Raw genomic sequence first — 19,996 nt, 5'->3', positions numbered from 1 at the left:
AGACCTCCAGCCCAGATTATTCCTACTTGGAGTACCCTAAGCTTTAAAAGCCCCACAGAGATCTCATGAACATTTCTTTTCACTGTCCCATTCCCTTCAGCCCTATCCTTTCTCCTTTAGGCTTTTTCTCAGTGAATAACACAAGGATCCACGCGAGGGCCCAAGTCGGAAATTCTCCACCATCCTGGACTCTGCTTTTTTCTCTAACCCATCCCAAGTTCCATTGATATAGCTGCTCAGCCTCTTGGCCACCAGTTCACTTCCATCCACCCTCAATGAGCCAGCCCTGGCTTGGGCTTCAGCACTGACCCCTGCAGCCCCTTGGCCACTACCACCAGAACCTGGCCTTCCTTTCCCAGAGAGCAGAGAGAAGTTCCGGGCCAAAGTGCAACACAAGTTAACTCTTGGCTTTTAAGTGTCCATGAGCCAGAAGCTGGCAACAGAAGAGATTTTACAATGTAATTTTGACTCTACATGAATTTAAAGCCAATTCTGAAGCCTATCTTCCCATATCTGATGGCCTTCTCACCCCCCACCCACCGCCTTCCATTACACTCCACCACCACCCCAGGTTATCAACTAACAGCTAAAATGGGCACTTAATTTTTGAAGAAAAGTACTTGACAAGAACATTAGACCCTGAATCCTGCCTCTGGCCTTTCTAGCTGCTTGTATTTAACAGATTTGAGTCAATTTCTTCATACATAAAATAAGGCTGATAGCTACTCTCCAGTAAAGGTGATAATCAAGTCAAATGAGATGCTGGTGAAATAACAGACCAATGTGAGGTGTTATAAACCAACACCTCAATCCAGAGTCACACTCCAGACAGAAAGCAAACAGCAGCCTTATAACCGAGCCTCTCTAGCTCTTAGATACTGAGATGCTCCTGTTCTGCTATAGGACATGCAAGCCCAGTTAGATGGGTTATCAGCTCGCTTTTACTCACCTGCAGTAGACGGATCTTGTAAAGTTTCTCTTTCTCCACGTTATACCGTCTGTCCAGGTCTTCCTGAAATTGTAAAAAATACCCCACAATTATCTGCAAATTCTTACTTTTTTGATGAAATGTTTTGAAGTTGACAGTTTTTGTATATCTCCTTCACCGTGAGGCTTCGAATTTCTGAAATGGCTGAGTTCAGGGTTGAGTCCTACATCCTGTGAGACCCTTGACACTCTTTCACATCACTTTGGAACAACTCTTTCTTCTTCTGGGACCCAGGCTGAATCCAGGGTTCTTAAGTCAAGGATCCCCCAAATCCATGTGCCTTTCCTTCCCTTAACAAAAAATCACTGAGGAGGAGATAACTGATATTTAAAGAGCCTGCTGTTCTGTGTTGCTGTGTTAGATGATGCTGGCTTGCTTACGTTTCTGTTGAGAGCTGCAATGTCCAATGTGATTGCACCAGGCACATGTGGCTATTTAAATTTACATTATCTAAAACTGAAAAATATTCAGTTTCTCAATTGTCCTAGCCAACCTTCAGACGCTCAGCGACCATACATAGCTAGTGGCCACCACATTGGATAGAGCACAGATCAAGAACACTTCCACCACTGCAGAAAGGCCTTTTGGACAATATTAAATTAAAAGACAGAAACCAGCCCCTCACTGAACCCAGTGAGGTAAGAGACGTGGCTGGATGGCTCACTGTGCTAGAGGAAGCTAAAGGCATCAGAGGTGCCCCCTCCCCCTGTGTTTTTACACACACACACCCGCCAGCTCCTCCATGGGGCTCAGCTGCAGGCAAACCCCAACAGCCTTCACTGTGGGAGTCCTGAAGTTCCCTCTCTGGGAGCCTCTGAGGGCATGAAGGGAAGAGGAACCTAAAGGAGGTAAATGGTAGAGGCTTTCCTGTTTTTCTCTTCCTCCTCCTCTTCCTTTTCTGCTCCTTTCTCCTGGAAGCACTGCTTTAACTAAGAACAGGGGTTGGCAAACCACAGCCTAGCAGCTAAACCCAACAACCCTTCAGCCAAGTTTGCCTGTGCCTAGTTTTCTTTTTTTAGCTTATTAATTTTTTCATTGAAGGACAACTGCTCCACAGAATTTTGTTGTTTTCTGTCAAACCTCAACATGAATCAGCCACAGGTATACACATATCCCCTCCCCCCTGAACCTCCCTCTGTGCCTAGTTTTATAAATAGTTTTATTGGAACATAGCTATGTTCTTTCACTTATATATTGACTCTGTTGACCAGAGTGGAGCTGGTCCACAAGGTTAACAATATTCACTACCTGGCTCTTTAACATCCCCTGACCTCGGAATGCAGGCCCATAGACAGAGCTCTCTCCCTGTGTACTGCCCACCCCTCAAAGCCTGTGGGCTGTGACTGGCAGGTGCGGCCCTTACAAGTCTTTCCCCTTCCCAGCTCAGAGGCCAGGGTGGAGCTGGAATGCCTATGCCAGGTGCAGGGCCTCAGGGTTGTCCACAGGGAAGTTGTGCTCCACCCAAGGGGTGGTGTGCAAGATGGAGCCAGGCCCTGAGAGCCCGCAGACGAGAAGGTGGCCATAGAGATGATGGAAGGAGGTATGAGAAGCTATTGAAGACACAAAGCTGGTCACCACGCCCACAGAGGACAGTACTGGTCCTGAGAATGGGCAGGTACTTACATTGTGCGTCATCGCAGAGGTTAAGGCACCATGTGACTCTCCCCCAGAGAGGGTCTGCAATGAGGAAAAGTAAAAAAAAAAAAGAAAACATCTCTGAGGAAAGAAGCTGAGGGTCCAGAAGTAGGAAGGGGTGGGCTGGCAGTTTGCCAATCATGTCTGAACAGGGAACAACCATACATGAGTCCTAGATTTTAAACTGTTCTGAAATGTCCATCAGTCACATAGTAACAAGCTAAACTCTGTTTCTGAATGCAAGTCAATCCTTCTAGCAAGGTGTGATGGAATGCTGCCCTTAAAGTCTGAGTTCTATACAAACCCAGAGGCTGGCTGAGCTGAACTCAGAGTTTCAGCCTTGGAAAAAACTGGAAAGTTGGGGTAGTCCCACTATGGGGTGGTCCCAGTTCACCACCCACTGCCCAGCCATACTCTGCTGTTGCTGCACCAGTCCTCATGGCTGTGGCTGAAGTGACAGAACCCGTCACAATAGGGGGCAGCACCTCCGTGGCCTGTCTCCCTGATGAGTGGGGCAGTGTCCATACAGGCCCAGGCCCAGCCCTGGCAGAAGGCCCTGGCTGCTTGGACCAGTCCCCTCCCTTCTCTGAGCCCCAAGTTCCCCATTTCCCCAAGCAATAGGGTGCAGTCAATGAGGTCTGAGGCCATACCCTGACCTAAGCACAGAGAGCCTCAGCAAAGAAGCTTTGAATGGAGTATGAGAAGGGAAAACAAATCAGTGATCCCTACAATCTCATTTGGTGGAGAAACAGACTTTATTTTCCATCCTTGTCCACACCAGTTCCTTGGAAGATCAAGGCCTCTGTTCAGAGAGCCAGTGGGACGTGTTCTGAGCCAGGTATGCTCCCAGGTGCCCAGAGCCCCAACCTCACATCTTGAGCGAGCTGCTCTCTGCAGCATCCATGTCCCGGGGCAGGAGTGCAGGGCGAAATCAGCAAACTGGTACACAATTGAGAGGTAAATGGGACAAATGGGACCAGCGCTCAGGGAGTTCCTAGAAACACCCATCCCTACTGGAGGGGCAGCCGGGCTTGTAAACCGGTTAATGCTTGCCCCGGGGTTGCTGCCATCCACACTCAGAGCTGCTTTAACCCACAAAAAGAAGACAAAGTTCAGGGACACATATCGACGAAAACCACTTGAGAAATGAGTATTCAGAGGACAAGACTGAGGAAAAGTCTGGTCCCTTTCAGCACCAGACTCAGCTGGTGAATCCTCTAGAAACACTTTCATGGTGGATGTCACAAAGCCCCCAGCAGTCTGGAGCACCCCTCCAAAGCCCGTACCTTTTCATCTCTGCCTGGCGCCCTCTCAGCCTTCAGGCTTTCGATTTCCTGCTGCAGCCGTGCCATCTCCTCCTTTAAAAGTAATATGAACATTTACAAGATCTGGACAGGCTAGTAACTGGATGTAATGATTTACTCACATTTTGTGAGTTTATGTGGGGACAAGAAGTCCATAAAGAACTAGCCCCCAGGCCCCTGATTTTCAGCCTGGGAAAGTCTTTTTAGGAGGGTAGCGGCAGCCGTATCTCAGTCAGAAGGGGTCTTTCTTCCCAAAGGGCAGGTGAGGCTCACAGTAATCACCGGGACATGGGACGAATGAGTGGCTTAGTCAGTCCCAAGCTGCCTCCTCTTTTTTACTCTTCTCCACCTTTCCTGGGACCTTCCAGCCTGGAGCCCTGCCTTATCCAGCCCTCCTCTACTTGTCCCCCTCATCTGCTTAAGTCAGATACAGCTTCTAGATGGCTCCTACACCATAGTGGCCTTTCCCCCTAGACTCACAGAACTCAGCCCTCCTCTCCTGTCTCCCTCATGGTCACCTGTGCACCCATCACTCCCACTGCTGGACCACGTGCCACACAGACATGTTAGGATTTTAGGGCGGCCCCGGTTTCATAAGATACTACTCCTTTTGTAGAACTTTTCTTTTAAATACATTTGTAAATGAGAAAACACTGTTGCTCATCCAAGTCATTTCTGGTGTCCTCTGATTGCTTATCACAGCACTTTACTCCTCTTGCACACTGCCACGTACCTGCCTGGTGAACCTCCTCTTCCTATCACACCTGGATAGGACCCGCAGCAGCACAAGCAGAGGGAAAGCGGGAGACTGTATGAGAATCTTTGTTAACATCTGATGACACCAAGCAACACTTACTCGACAATGTGCTTTAAACTCCTGTTCCTGACTTTTCAGATTTTCATTCATGGCTACAAGTGCTCTCAAGTTCTGCAGGATGCTGGAAAGACCAAAAAACAACTGACTTTCAACAAACCACTAAGATTTTATGAATTACAGCTAAAACCAAGACTCCAGAAAAAAATGAACTTGTTTCTTAATTTCCTTTGTCTCTCCCAAGAGTGTCTAATAGGCTTCCTACCAATGATAACGACCACCATTTAGCAGACAATATTATTCATCTATAAGCTGAGTCCATCAGGTCACATTGAAACAAATATTATAGAAACCAGAATTAAAATATCAACTGCAGAAACATCAATGTGTTTTGAGATTCCTGTAAACTTTTAATGATACCAACAACTTAAGACTCAAAGCACAGATAGAATCATAATTTTATTTCCCATTTAAAATTTTAAATGTAAATGTTTATATTTAACTTGTCTAAAGATAATTAAAAAAAAAAACCAAACCCAGTGTCTTGGCAAAAAAAGACAACATTTTCATTCTTGAAGGACAGGGTAATATCAGTGCTGTTAAAACCTGGTAACCATGGTTGACTCCAAGGGAGGAGGACTGGGTAGCTGGGGGCAGGGGTGGGAAAAGACTTTTCAGTGTATGTCTTTTTAAACCTTGCATATATTACTTACTTCCTAAAAATGAGAAAACAGACAAAATACAAAACATAGCTGCTCCTGACCCAGGGGGAAGTGGGAGGAAGAGCAAGGCGGCAGCCCCAGATCAGGATCAGTGGTGAAGTAACTGGCAGAATGGTGCCAGCAGCCATGACCTGGGCTCCTCAGCCACACTCACAGAGAAAATAAATACCACGTGTTGAAATCTCCTACCTCGGATCAGCTTTGGCCTCTATCTTCTCGAGAGCTGTCTGCTCTTTGTCCAGTTTCTCACTGTGACCCTTGAGCTATGAGAGAGAAGGAGGCACGTTGCTGGAGACTTGCCAGGACAGGAGGCAAGGGCTTCCATTCCCCCTCCTGGCCCACACCTGTGCCCTCTCTAGACAGGTGGCCCAGCCCACTGGACATGGCCGTATATTGAGAAACAGGTGGACGAGAGGAACAGGATGGGGCTGCAAAGACAGCACAGAAAGATCAAAACCACAGCCTTCCTGACACAAGCTGTGAGTAAAAGAAACCTTGGCAATACCTTTAAATCACAGCAGCAAGTGGGTGGAAAGCCAAAGTAATGCTGACAGCAGGTGCCTTTCAGTGGGAAGAGGTAAATAAAAGCAGCAGCTATGAGAGACAGACCTGGGTTTCAATCTCAGGATACCACTATTGGGGCTACTCACAGGGGCAGGGTTAAATCTCCTATCTTGAAAAACTCCGTTTTCTTTCTCTGAGTCAGTGGAGACTTTAAAAAGCAAACTTTAAGGAAACTCAGATTTTAATTTTTAAGGTGTGTACATCTACCGTACAATAGACTATTAAGCTGCTATTAAAAAAGAATAAACAGTTCTTTTATGATGATCTCAAACACTTACTGTAAGTTGAAGAAAACATACAAAACCATTATTCCAATGTGCATCAAGGAAAGTATACATGTGAACATCTTTTATACACATGCATTAAAGAACCCACACATTATTTGTATATGCACAAAAATTTTCTGAAAAGATTCACAAGTGATCCGTTACCCTCTAGATAGAGTAGCTGCTTGGGTTACAGGTGGACACCATTTGCACTTTTTGAACTATGTGAAAGTGTTACCTGTTAAAAAAAAAAGTTAAAGAACTTCCAAGAGTTCTAGCTGAGAACAAGTGGCAGCAAGCCCTTCTTTCTCAAGTCCTGGGAAGTTCAGGTGATTCTGTTTGATGGCAGGAGCAGGCACCTTGGGGACAAGAAAGATGGTAGCAGGTAAGACCGGCCAGTGGAGGGCCACCGTGTGGATCTGGCAGATGTGGGAAGAACTGGGTGGCAGGACTGGGGTCTGCGTCAGGAACAGCCAGTGCGCTGTGCAGTGAAGCCTGCTTCCCTTAACCCAAGAGCTGGCGCAGGAGTCCCAGAGGCAGGGAAGCTCCCAGAGAGCTGGCAAGACTCAGGAGGAGGGACAGTGTCCTGACCCCCAAATATCAGTTACCACTGGCTGATCCCACCAAACAGTAGGACCCCCCTCCCAAAACAGTTATGTGGAGCACGCTGCATAAAAGGAATACAGAATCCACACAGCTGATAACAGAAAATTTCAGAATCACAAATAAGCACACCATTAAGAATTATCATGTATTTTAAGAAAGATAAAACTGTAAAAAAGGTATCAACTAAACAAATGAATTCTGATCTGAAGGGATAGTTTGCAGATCAAGGAAAACTTCAGATACAGTCAATGCCCTTAGGCGGGAGAGGATCCTCAATATATAAAAAAGAATCAACCTCCACATAAGAAATTAGTTGTGACTGCTGAAATTAGAAAGTGCACAGGCTACAAGGGGCCCTCCACTGATGCAGGGGCCTGCAGTGCCTCCCCCACATGTCAGGGCTGCCATCCACCCTCTACCTTCCACACCCTGCTTTATTGTCCTATATTCCAGGGAAGGCAGGTCTTCCCTGCTTTCCAGTGCCACCAGGTTTTGCTGAAGAGGTAAAACCTGGAGCACTGGCATGAAAGGGCTCAGGGTGCTCATGTGCCCAGTCCTTGCTTTGAACACATAAGGAGACTGAGGCCCAAAGGCAGAACTCATTACTGATTCGGGGTCCTGGTCAGTCTTTTGACTAAATCAGGCTTCTCCTACATTGTTCAGCACAGCCTCCCATTTTCCTAGATAAGAATTAGTTTGACTGCCTGACTAGATGGTAAGCTCCCTGAGAGGTCATGGTGCCAGGTCTCCAGCACTGGAATCTGCATGGCCTTTCTGCCTCAGTTTCTCCAGCAGCAGAGCAGGGATATTAACAGTGTGCTTCCAGTGTTGACAGGACGATTCAATGATAACACAAACGATGTGCCCACAGCACAGCCAGCACATCGCAATGTTGGCTGCTATTATCATGTGAGGATAGGGAAAGTATCTCCTATTATTAACTTAATTCGAACCTTCCACCTTTCTACCACATGCAAGGAATTCAAAAAATATTTGTTTTATTTTTTCATTGAAGGATAATTGCTTTACAGAATTTTGTTCTCTGTCAAACCTCAACATGAATCAGCCATAGGTATACCTTTATCCCCTCCATTTTGAACCTCCCTCCCATCTCCTGCCCCATGCCATCTATCTAGATGGACACAGAGCCCCTGTTTGAGTTTCCTGAGCCATAAAGCAAATTCCTATTGGCTCTCTATTTTACATATGGTAATGTAAGTTTCCATGTCACTCTTCCCATATGTCTCACCAGCTCCTCCCCTCTCTCCCCATGTCCATAGTCTATTCTCTATGTCTGTTTCTCCCCTGCTGCCCTGAGAATAAATTCTTCAGTACCATTATTCTAGATTCTGTATATATGCTTTAGAATATGGTATTTCTCTTTCTGACTCACTTCACTCTGTATAATACATTCTAGGTTCATTCGCCTTATCAGAACTGACTCAAATGCATTCCTTTTTGTGGATGAGTAATATTCCATTGTGTATATGTACCACAACTTCTTTATCCGTTCATCTGTTGATGGACATCTAGGTGGATTCCATGTTCTATCTATTGCAAATAGTGCTGCAGTGAACAATGGGATACATGTGTCTTTTTCAATTTTGGTTTCCTCAGGGTATATGCCTAGGAGTGGGATTGCTGGGTCATATGGTGGTTTTCATACTGTTCATGGGGTTCTCAAAGCAAGAATACTGAAGTGGTTTGCCATTCCCTTCTCCAGTGGACCACATTCTGTTAGACCTCTCCACCACGACCTGTCCGTCTTGGGTGGCCCCACACAGCGTGGCCTAGTTTCACAAGAGAGTTCCAGAAAAACATCTATTTCTGCTTTATTGACTACGCCAAAACCTTTGACTGTGTGGATCACAGTAAACTGTGGATAATTCTTAAAGATATAGGAATACCAGACCACCTGACCTGCCTCTTGAGAAACCTGTATGCAGGTCAGGAAGCAACAGTTAGAACTGGACATGGAACAACAGACTGGTTCCAAATAGGAAAAGGAGTACGTCAAGGCTGTATATTGTCACCCTGCGTATTTAACTTATATGCAGAGTACATCAAGAGAAACACTTATATGCAGAGTACATCATGAGAAACACGGTCTGGATAAAGCACAAGCTGTAATCAAGATTGCCGGGAGAAATATCAATAACCTCAGATATGCAGATGACACCACTCTTATGCCAGAAAGTGAAGAAGAACTAAAGAGCCTCTTGATGAAAGTGAAAGAGGTGAGTGGAAAAAGCTGGCTTAAAGCTCAACATTCAGAAAACTAAGATCAGGGCATCTGGTCCCATCACTTCATGGCAAATAGATGGGGAAACAGTGGAAACAGTGGCAGACTTAATTTTTCTGGGCTCCAAAATCACTGCAGATGGTGATTGCAGCCATGAAATTAAAAGATGCTCGCTCCTTGGAAGGAAAGTTATGACCAACCTAGACAGCATATTAAAAAGCAGAGACATTACTTTGTCAACAAAGATCCATCTAGTCAAGGTTATGGTTTTTCCATTAGTCATGTATGGATGTGAGAGCTGGACTATAAAGAAAGCTTCTGAGCGCAGAAGAATTGATGCTTTTGAACTGTGGTGCTGGAGAAGACTCTTGAGAGTCCCTTGGACTGCAAGGAGATCCAACCAGTCCATTCTAAAGGAAATCAGTCCTGGATGTTCATTGGAAGGACTGATGTTGAAGCTAAAACTCCAATATTTTGGCCACCTAATACGAAGAGCTGACTCATTTGAAAAGACCCTGATGTTGGGAAAGATTGAAGGCAGGAAGAGAAGGGGATGACAGAGGATGAGATGGTTAGATGGCATCACCGACTCAATGGACATGGGTTTGGGTAAACTCCCAGGGAGTTGGTGATGGACAGGGAGGCCTGGCGTGTTGTGGTTCATGGGGTCGCAAAGAGTCGGATACAACTGAGCGACTGAATTGAACTTTGTCAAAAATAAGGTACCCATAGGTGCATGGGTTTATTTCTGGGTTTTCTATCTTGTTCCATTGGTCTGTATTTCTGTTTTGTGCCAGTACCAGACTGTCTTGATGACTGTAGCTTTTTAGTATAATCTGAAGTCAGGAAGGTTGATTCCTCCAGCTCCATTCTTCTTTCTCAAGACTGCTTTGGCTATTTGGGATATTTCATGTTTCCATACGAATTGTGAAATTTTTTGTTCTAGTTCTGTGAAAAATTCCTTTGGTATTTTGATAGGGGTAGCATTGAATCTGTAGATTGCATTTGGTAATATGTTATCTTCACAATATTGATTCTTCCTACCCAGGAACATGGAATCTCTCTCCATCTATTTATGTTGTTTTTGATTTTTTTCATTAGTGTCTTATAATTTTCTGTGTACAGTTCTTTTGTCTCCTTAGCTAAGTTTATTCCTAGATACTTTATTTTTTTGTTGCAGTGGTGAATGGGATGGACTCCTTAATTTCTCTGATTTTTCATTGCTAGTATATAGAAATGGAAGTGATTTCTGTGTATTGATTTTGTATCCTGCAACTTTGCTAAATTCACTGATTAGCTCTAGTAATTTGCTCATAGTAACTTTAGGGTTTTCTGTGTACAGTATCATGTCATATGTAAACAGTGAGAGGTTTACTTCTTCTTTTCCAATCTGGATTCCTTTTATTTCTTTTTCTTCTCTGATTACTGTTGCTAGGACTTCCAGAACTATGTTGCATAATAGTGGTGAAAGTGGACACCCTTGTCTTGTTCCTGATCTTAGGGGGAATGCTTTCAGTTTTTCACCATTGAGAATAATGTTTGCTGTAGGCTTATCATATATAGCCTTTACTATGTTGAGGTAGGTTCCTTCTAGCCCATTTTTTGAAGAATTTTAATCATAAATGGGTGCTGAATTTTGTCAAAGGCTTTTTCTGCCTCTACTGATATTATCATATGGTTTCTATCTTTCAAATTGTTAATATAATGTATCACATTGATTGTGGAGAAGGAAATGGCAACCCACTCCAGTGTTCTTGCCTGGAGAATCCCATGGACAGAGGGGCCTGGTGGGCTACAGTCTATGGGGTTGCAAAGAGTCAGACACGACTAAGCAACTAACACACACACAGACACACACACACAGAGACACACACACACACATACACACATTGACTGATTTGCATATATTGAAGAATCCTTGCATTCCTGGAGTAAACCCAACTTGATCATGGTGTAGATCTTTTTTCTTCCCTTGTATTTCTTGACTATATAAGTCCATTTAACATTTGTTGTAAAGCTGGTTTGATGGTACTGAATTCTCTTAACTTTTGCTTATCTCAAAAGCTTTTTATTTCTCCATCAATTTTGAATGATATCCTTGCTTGGTACTGTAAGCTTGGTTGTAGATGTTTCCCTTTCAGTACTTTAAATATATCCTGCCATTCCCTTCTGGCCTGCAGAGTTTCTGTTGAAAGATCAGCTATTAAGCGTACGGGGTTTCCCTTGTAATTTTTCTTTGTGTTTAGTCTTTGTTAGTTTGATCAGTATGTGTCTTGGCATGTTTCTCCTTGGGTTTATCCTATATGGGACTCTTTGTGCCTCTTGGACTTGATTGACTATTTCATTTTCCATGTTGGGGAAATTTTCAACTATAATCTCTTCAAAAATTTTCTCATACCCTTTCTTTTCTTCTTCTTCTTCTGGGACCCCTATAATTAGAATGTTGGTGTATTTGATATTGTCCCATAGGTCTCTGAGACTATCCTCAGTTCTTTTCATTGTTTTTATTTTATTCTGCTCTTCATAAGTTATTTCCACCATTTTATCTTCTAGCTCAATGATTGTTCTTCTGCTTCAGATATTCTGCTATTGATTCCTTCTAGAGTATTTTTAATTTCAGTAATTATGTTGTTTGTCTCTGCATGTTTATTCTTTAATTCTTCTCAGTCTTTGTTAATTGATTCTTGAGTTTTCTTCATTTTGTTTTCAAGGTTTTTGATCATCTTTACTATCATTTTTCTGAATTATTTTTTAGGCAGTTTGCCTATTTCCTCTTCATTTATTTAAACTTCTGTGTTTCTAGTTTGTTCCTTCATTTGTGTAATACTTCTCTGCCTTTTCATTCTTTTTTTTTTTTAACTGATAGTGTTTGAGGTCTTATTTTCCCAGGCTTTAATTCTTTCTTCCTTTTTCTGTCCTCCTAAGGTTGGTCCAGTGGTTTGTGTAAGCTTCATATAGGGTGAGATTTGCACTGAGTTTTTGTTTGTTTTTCCTCTGATGGGCAGCTCTGAGTGAGGTGGTAATCCTGTCTGCTGATGATTTGGTTTGTATTTTTGTTTTGTTTGTTGTTTAGATGAGGTGTCCTGCACTGGTGGTTGGGTAATGCTGGGTCTTGTATTCAAGTGGTTTCCTTTGTGTGAGTTCTCATTATTTGATACTCCCTAGGGTTAGTTCTCCGGTTGCCTACGGTCTTGGAGTCAGCGCTCACACTCCAAAGGCTCAGGGCTTGATCTCTCTCCAAAGGCCAGCCTAGATCCAATCTACCAAGAGGAATTTCACCCAGAATGAAAGGGCCTTTACTTGAGTTCCAAAAGCCAGTGCACAGGAACACAATGGAGAACTCTGACTCAGTAGGAACCGCTGCCCTGCCCCCAGCCTGAGCCACAAGCCCTTAGAAGGTAAACAGAAATACTGAGAGCTTGGAGTCTTAGAAGAGCTTGGAAACTAAAGCTCAAACAATATTTGATTCAGTGTTTAGTACCAAAAGTGGCTTGACAGCCACTTAGGATTTTATCAAGATGTTCTGCCTTGAATGTTTTCCAGACTGTTATACAAAGATGGGTCTACGACTTGGCACCCTTTAAGCCAGGACTGTGGAGTGTGCACAGGAAGACAGCAGCAGGGGTTCCACCAGAGCTTGCCATCTAATCCGAAAGGAATGGAGTTACAGAACAGTGTAAAGAAAGCTGATGTGTCCAAATGCAACACGGGCATCCTTAGAAAGAATTTTTAAAAATTCCTCTAATTTGTTACCCTCATGCCTGTCCTTCTCAAACATTCTGACAATAACTGAAGAAGCCAGTCCAGGTCAGAATTACAAAGCTTTGTCAGGTTTATAACAAGTCAGGGAAGTAAGTGCTGCATACTGCTAGAGAAACTACCATTTCAAAAGTGCAAATTTTATATGAAATTAAAAAAATAAAAAAATAGGGACTGCCTGGCTTCAGAAATGTCTCTGAAGATCAGTCCCGTTTCCACATGGTCCAGAAAGTACTAGGTGGGGACCTCACAGGGATAGCTGTTGCCTGAGCACCAAAGTCACAGGGAGGAGAGCTTTTCAGACCTGGATGAGGACTAGCTTTCTGTAGAAACAGGGACAGAAATAGAAAGACCTAAACTCCCCTCATGCCAGAGCTGGCATCTTGTGTGTTTGCTTTTCTCGCCTGGTTTCCTAGGTGATTGGAAGTGGTGGGTAGGCTATGCTGTGATGCTAATGGAGGCCAGCACCACCACCATCTGGGTTAGGAAATGGATCATGGGGTCAAAACAGACTTACAGCCCCCTTTTCCTCCAGAGACTCCCTCCCCCTTTCTACCAGGAGATCACTGGCAATTCTGAACAAGAAATTAGACCCTCTATAGTTGTGTCATTTTACAAAAAGAGACCTTCTCACTCTCAAGGAATCCAGTGTTCTGGGACTTTCTCCAGCCTGTGGCCTGAGGAGCAGGGGTCATTAACCATGAATGATCTTCTGTGTTCTTCCACATGGCTACCCTGCTTGTCAGGCCCTCTGGCCTCAGGAAGACTTCCTGACCCTGGCAGCTCATGGCAATCTTCCCCTCCACCCAAAAGCCTGCTGGTTTAGAACATGGTAGCATGGATAAACATGGCTTGAGACGTGCTGTGTGACTGTCCTTTGTCCAGATGGACCTGAGCCCGGAGAAAGAGATCGTGACCCCTCCACCCAGACTGATGATGTGAGTGTCCCATTAGTAGTGCAGGTCAAACAATTCCCAACAAGACCCATGGAGGAAGGAAATCTGCTCACCTCTGTCAGGGTTTTCTTTTTTCCTTCATATTTGGCTTGTAGGTCAGTATGATTTGCCTGAAGCTGTAAATGAAAGATAAAAGACACCTGCTCTCATTTCATCCTCACGACAGCACAGATACTGGCGGTATCCATGTTTCACAGATGAGGAAATGGGAGCTCAGAAAGATTTCAGCTGAGCAAATGTGGACATTTTAGATTCAATTAGCATCAACCATGTGTCAGATAATGTACTAGGTATTCTTCATGAATCCTAACAATGAATTCTTAAATTCAATGGAAGAAGACATTATTCTTATTTAACAAACGAGAAAGTAAAGATTCAGAAGGGGTAAATCATTAAAGTTTCAGAGTTGATAACTGATAAAGCTTAGATTCAAATTCAGGTCTGAGTTTACTATATGGCTACAATCAATTCAGGTAATGAACTTGCTGGTTCATAGGATACAAATTACACTGAAGCACTCAAGAATCCAACACAGAATATGTGTGTGCATGCTCAGTTGCTCAGAGTGCGACTCTTTGCAACCCCATGGACTGTAGCCCACCAGGCTCCTCTGTCCATGGGATTTCCCAGGCAAGAATACTGGAGTGAGTTACCGTTTCATACGTCAGGGGATTTTCTCAACCCAGAGACTGAATCTGCATCTCTCATGTCTCCTGCATTGGCAGGGGGATTCTTTACCACTGTGCCACCTGGGAAGCCCTAGCATAAAATCTGACAGGAAGGCAAATAATGTCAGATTGGAGAAAGGAGTCAGGACTTCAATGAAGAAAAAGAAGGTGAATTACATTTACTGCTCAAAATCACACAATCATAAACTTAACATCTCAAAAATGTCATTTCCCTTTTCTTTACCAAAAAAGGTATATCACATGCTGTCTGTGAACTTTTAGATATCTGAAAACATTGTATTCAAAGCTCAAAGGGTTTGTACATTTCTACTTTTGAAAAGGGGATGTGGTAGAAAACCGGTTAGACTCATCAAACACTTCGGTTGTTACTTGCATACAAATTAACAATGAGAAATTATATCTTATGTCTCAACAATTATTTCAAAATAACTCAGCCCATTAAAAAATATATATTCATTTATTTACTGGCTGCACCATGCAACCTGTGAGACTATTAGTTCCCCAACCAGGGATTGAACCCAGGCCCCAGAAGATAGAGGAAGGAGTCCTACCCATAGGACTTCCAGGGAACTTTCAACTTGGCCCATGTTTGAGCCTGTAAGTGACCTATTAGAATTACATCATCTACAGAAGTAGTTAGAATTACACCACCTACACCATCATTACTCCTAAACCACGCTTTGAGTTACCAGTCTTCATGACTGATGCGTTTCCAGCCAGGCCTGTCAGGAAGCCATCACAAGCAGAGGGCAGGAGAGAGAAAGGCAGGGGAATCTGGGAGCTTTGGCCTCTCACTTTGCAAAGGGAGTCATCTGTGCAATAAGGACTCCTATTAACCTATCTGTATCACGGTGGATGACAGTATTTCTGGAGAAAGTTTGTTTTTCTCTTGAAATCCTAATGGTTTAACTCTTGAAGCTCCAGGAAGAGATCCTGTCATTTCCCAACTGTTTCACCCACCTTCCTGCACCACCCCCTAACCCTGTACCCACCCACCCATCTGACATTTACCCAAGGCTCTGCTCAAATGAAGTGTACGGCAGAAGACAAAGAACACAGCACAAACCTTGCCCCTCAAGTTGCTAAACCAGTAAGCAGAGGATTAAAGTATGAGAAGACTTTGGTCAGAGACAGGCCTGGGGAAGCCAAGGAAAGAGTCAGCTTGCTCATCAAGGAAGACTTCACCAACAAAGATGCATGGGGGCTGGATCCTGGCAGGGAAGTAGGAACTTGCTAAGGAAGGGAAGATTCTTCTCTTCTCCTTAATTAACTAAACTAACAAGAGCCTCCTTCATCTTTTCTCTAACAGGAACTGTCCCAGTAGCTTAGCTAAGTTTTTGTCTTGCTGGAGTCTTCTATGATTCTCCCACCTCCATCCTCTTATTCATCATGAACCCCTATACTGACCCCCACAACACTTAGCCCACTGGTTAATACCTCCTTTGGTTCCTCTTTCCTCAATCTCAGGTTTCTTGTCAGCTAGCTACTAGCTGCCTTCCTGTTCTCTGCCTTTACAGCATATCCCCCTGTTGGACCATGAGATGTTCCTCATTTCTTCCCTTCCCTCCCACTCCTTCCCTCCCTTCCTCCCACTTCTCTGTGGCCTAAGACTCTCTCTGTGGCTCCCATCACTAAGGCTGCAGGGGTATCCCAGTTGCCTTTGATCTACATGACCTGACAGGAGATCATCTTGGATTTAAAGAGTCTGGATTTTCTCACATACTATTATGTGTAGAAGTGTAAACTAGTAGAAAAATTGGTGAATAATTTGACAGTTTCTAGAAAAACTGAAAATGCACATATTTTTTGATCCAGAAATTCCACTTCCTAAAATCCATTTTACAGAAATATTTATATATTTGCACAAAGATGACTGTACAAAGATGTTCATCATAGCATAAACTTACAACTGGGAAAAAAATCCTAGAAAAACCCTTATGAATAGAGGAACAGGTTAAATAAGCCATGGCACATATATCCTATGTCACACTGGGCAGCATCAGAAAGAATGAGGTAGATCTATACGCTCCAGTCTTGGCTCCACTGCTAACAAGCTGTGTGACCACAGGCAAGACTGCTTCACTGCTCTGTGTCTCAGGCTCCTTGGAAATGAGAATAATAACAGTACCTCCTTCATAAGGATGTTACGTGAACTGAGTGAGTTAATTATGAAAAGCACTTTGTAATTACTCTAAGAAAAAGTCCTTTTTAGCCATTACTATTACTGAGAGATATATGTGATAAAATACGTGAAAACCAAACTCGGTTTTTAAAACCAAACAACCCCTCTTCCCCAGCTGAATGAGCAGACCTAAGAGCTTGCAAAGCCTAGAAAAGTGGGTTGCTTTAAGGAGTGGGACTGGACGAGTACCAGGAGAGTCTCATTTTTACCTTCACACAGTTCCATAGTAGCTGGTTTATTTACAGGGAACTTGGATTATCCCTATAATCTGAAAAAAGGTGGCTGAAGCATTTAAATTGATAAAGACAGAAAAAAGTGATGGCATATGTCTTCCCATCACTACCTCCAGACCCTGAGGGCAGAGATCATAACCTGTTCTTCTTTCACCACCATGGCCTATTTCAGTGCTCAGCACAGCGGTGCTCAGCTAATCTGTGTGAATTAATCAATGCTCTTCTTGCCCTGTGATCTTCTTTTAGAACAGAGGTTGGGAAATGTTCTCTGTAAAGACCAGGTAGAAAAATATTTTAGGTTGTGTAGGTCTCAATTCCCCCTCTGTAGCTTGAAAAGTAGCCACAGAAAATATGTAAACGAATGCATATGCATATATTTCAATAAAACTATTAATATTTACAAAATCAGGCTTCCCAGGTGACTCAGAGGTAAAGAATTTGCCTGTCAATGCAGGAGACACAGGTTCAATCCCTGAGTTGGGAAGATCCCTGATGTAGGAAATGGCAACAACCCACTCCAGTATTCTTGCCTGGAAAATTCCACGGACAGAGGAGACTGGCAGACGACCATTCACGGGGTTGAAAAGAGTTGGACATGACTGAGTGATTGCATTACAAAAATAGGTGGAGGCTGGATTGCCCAAGGGCCAGATTGCATCGATCCCCTGTTCTACAACCTCCTTTGATCTTTCTGACGCAGAGATTTTGACTCCTTGCTAGTTTCTCCCTTCTTGAAAAATGGCTTTATTTTACTAGAATGAAATTATGAAAAGAAAACACCAACCTCTTCCAGTTGTTTGGTCTTCTGCAGAATCTGCTTGTTCAAGGAAATGACTTTTCGCCGATGTAGTTGGGAGGTTCCTAACTTTTCTGGACTTTCTTCAGCTGACAGTTCAGACTGCTGTGGGAAACAAACAGAAGAACCAAAGGATTTAATTAGTCCACCTCATCTGGGAGGAACACTGCTGGGCAGGTGGCCACAACCAAGCCCATGGGGCCCTGGGATCCTGTGTAAAACTCACTCCAGAGAAGACCATGATACAAGGACCAAAGGCCATATCGAGAGAATCTACATTTCTGGCAAAGCAAACAGCATGTGCAGAAGCGCAGGGACATATAATGGGTTAGGCTGATAATCACATAAGTAATAGAATCTCAAATATGAAGAAAAACATAGTCATCTTAATATCTACTTGAGATTATTCTGGAGATATCAAAAATGATGAGCTGATTCACTTTCATCAAAGTATTATAAGTATATGGTTAAATAGTTTAACTATTCAGTAGCACTTATATTCGGAGAAGGCAACGGCAAGCCACTCCAGTACTCTTGCTTAGAAAATCCCATGGATGGAGCAGCCTGGTAGGCTGCAGTCCATGGGGTTGCTACGAGTCAGACACGACTGAGCGACTTCACTTTCACTTTTCACTTTCACACATTGGAGAAGGAAATGGCAACCCACTCCAGTGTTCTTGCCTGGAGAATCCCAGGACGGGTGAGCCTGGTGGGCTGCCGTCTATGGGGTCACACAGAGTCGGACACGACTGAAGTGACTTAGCAGCAGCAGCAGCACTTATATTGAAAAGAAACAGCATTTCAAAGTATTCCCCCATCCATGGGACAATTTATTATTTCTATTCTTCTGGTGTTCACAGAGGATGGATTTGAAAGGGGTGAGTGTTGCTGAGAGACCAGGAGAAAGGTCCTGAAACTGTGTAAAATGATGAGGGGATGAAGAAGGGCTGGACAGGAAACAGACTGTCAGGACTGGAGGGGAGGAAGGGAGAGAGTTCTGGTTGGGGTGATGAGATGAATGTGGCAACAATACCAAGAAACCATGCAAACAAGGAGGCAGATGGCCACTTGGAGGCAGCTTGGCGCAGATGATGAAAACAAACACTTGCCTCAAGACACCAGAGGGAAGCCCCAGGAAGAAGAAACAAGAAAGATGACCCTATTCCAAGAGGAGTCCTTAAAACCTGTCTCGGGTGATCACAGAATAGACAGCTTCATTCACCTGCCAATGAACACCCATCATAGCCGCACTGCCTTCTTTACTGGAAACATCCCAATTCCAAGCTGATCACTGGTCTAAAGCTCAAGTGCAACAAAACTACTTGAATATTTGATTCTCCGTGCATGTTTTAACAGTGATCCTAAGTTTGAAAGTTATGGGGAAGAGACAGAAATGTGAAAAGGAGGAATTGGATGGTATAGTCACCATTTATATTGGTTAAGAATTTCCCTGAATAATACAGAGGCACCATTAACAGAAGATGAGTGTTTTTGCTGCTCAACAACTCTGGAGGTGGGAGACAACCAGCAGGATGTGGCTGCCTAAAATGGCAAGAAACATCATTTTCCATCTTGTGATCTGGGAGGCCGTAAAGGAAACAGAAAAAATAAGCATTTGGTATTACAACACAGCTAGCCCTGACACCTGAAATTTTTGGAAAATGTCAACTAACATACTCCAGCTTATCTGAATTTCTTCAAATTGGAGTTAACTTTTAAAAATGTAACTTTGGGCACATCAAGATATTTACCACCTGTAGTCTAGGGAAGAAGAACTATTTCTGAAAATTATTTGAGAGTATTAAAAAAGGGGAGGGGGAAGGAAAGAGCACTCCTTGATTTTCAAGCCATTTGTCAGAAACATAATTATAATTAATTATATCTTGGGCTTCGCAGATGGCTCAGTGGCAAAGAATTCACCTGAAAAAGCAGGAGACGCAGGAATCAGGGGTTCAATTCCTGGGTCAGGGATTCCCTGGAGAAGGAACTGGCAACCCACTCCAGTGTTCTTGCCTGGAAAATTCCACAGATGGAAAAGCCTGAAGGGCACACAGTCCATAGAGACACAGAGTCAGACGTGACTGAGCAACTGAGCATGTACACATGCAGTCTCACCAGTTATATCTCCTCCACTTTGACTGCCTCATCCTGAACTATGTTATCAATTTGTCCACTTAGTTTGTTATATAGTTAGTAGCTTTCTTCTTATAGTTAATTTCAGATTTGGGTTTTAACCTCCA

General features: G+C 43.5%; 1 protein-coding gene and 1 pseudogene across 5 annotated transcripts in view; both read right to left on the bottom strand.

The window, feature by feature from the left end:
- Window positions 1-19,996, bottom strand: part of CCDC93 (CCC complex scaffolding subunit CCDC93) — a 105,880-nt gene that overhangs the window by 15,714 nt on the left and 70,170 nt on the right. For all 4 annotated transcript variants that reach the window (XM_055398932.2, XM_088828931.1, XM_055398933.2 and 1 more), the window contains 7 exons: window positions 17,745-17,861; window positions 13,910-13,972; window positions 5,653-5,726; window positions 4,784-4,865; window positions 3,910-3,981; window positions 2,612-2,665; window positions 950-1,012 (listed from right to left, as the gene is read on the bottom strand). In XM_055398932.2, coding sequence (XP_055254907.1) covers window positions 950-1,012; window positions 2,612-2,665; window positions 3,910-3,981; window positions 4,784-4,865; window positions 5,653-5,726; window positions 13,910-13,972; window positions 17,745-17,861 — 525 coding nt within the window. The remainder of the gene's footprint in view (window positions 1-949; window positions 1,013-2,611; window positions 2,666-3,909; window positions 3,982-4,783; window positions 4,866-5,652; window positions 5,727-13,909; window positions 13,973-17,744; window positions 17,862-19,996) is intronic.
- LOC148778545 (large ribosomal subunit protein eL42-like) overlaps window positions 13,957-19,996 on the bottom strand; it is a 32,852-nt pseudogene continuing 26,812 nt past the window's right edge. Inside the window, exons 3-4 of the transcript XR_016035256.1 lie at window positions 17,745-17,861; window positions 13,957-13,972 (exon numbers count right to left, since the gene is read on the bottom strand). The product of XR_016035256.1 is annotated as a large ribosomal subunit protein eL42-like (transcript). The remainder of the gene's footprint in view (window positions 13,973-17,744; window positions 17,862-19,996) is intronic.

This window comes from Moschus berezovskii, chromosome 2 (genome assembly GCF_049115385.1).
Source record: "Moschus berezovskii isolate FMDL1 chromosome 2, NW_MosBer_1.0, whole genome shotgun sequence".
In the NCBI taxonomy this organism is placed as follows: Eukaryota; Metazoa; Chordata; class Mammalia; order Artiodactyla; family Moschidae; genus Moschus; species Moschus berezovskii.
This window is presented reverse-complemented; position numbering and strand designations above follow the sequence as displayed.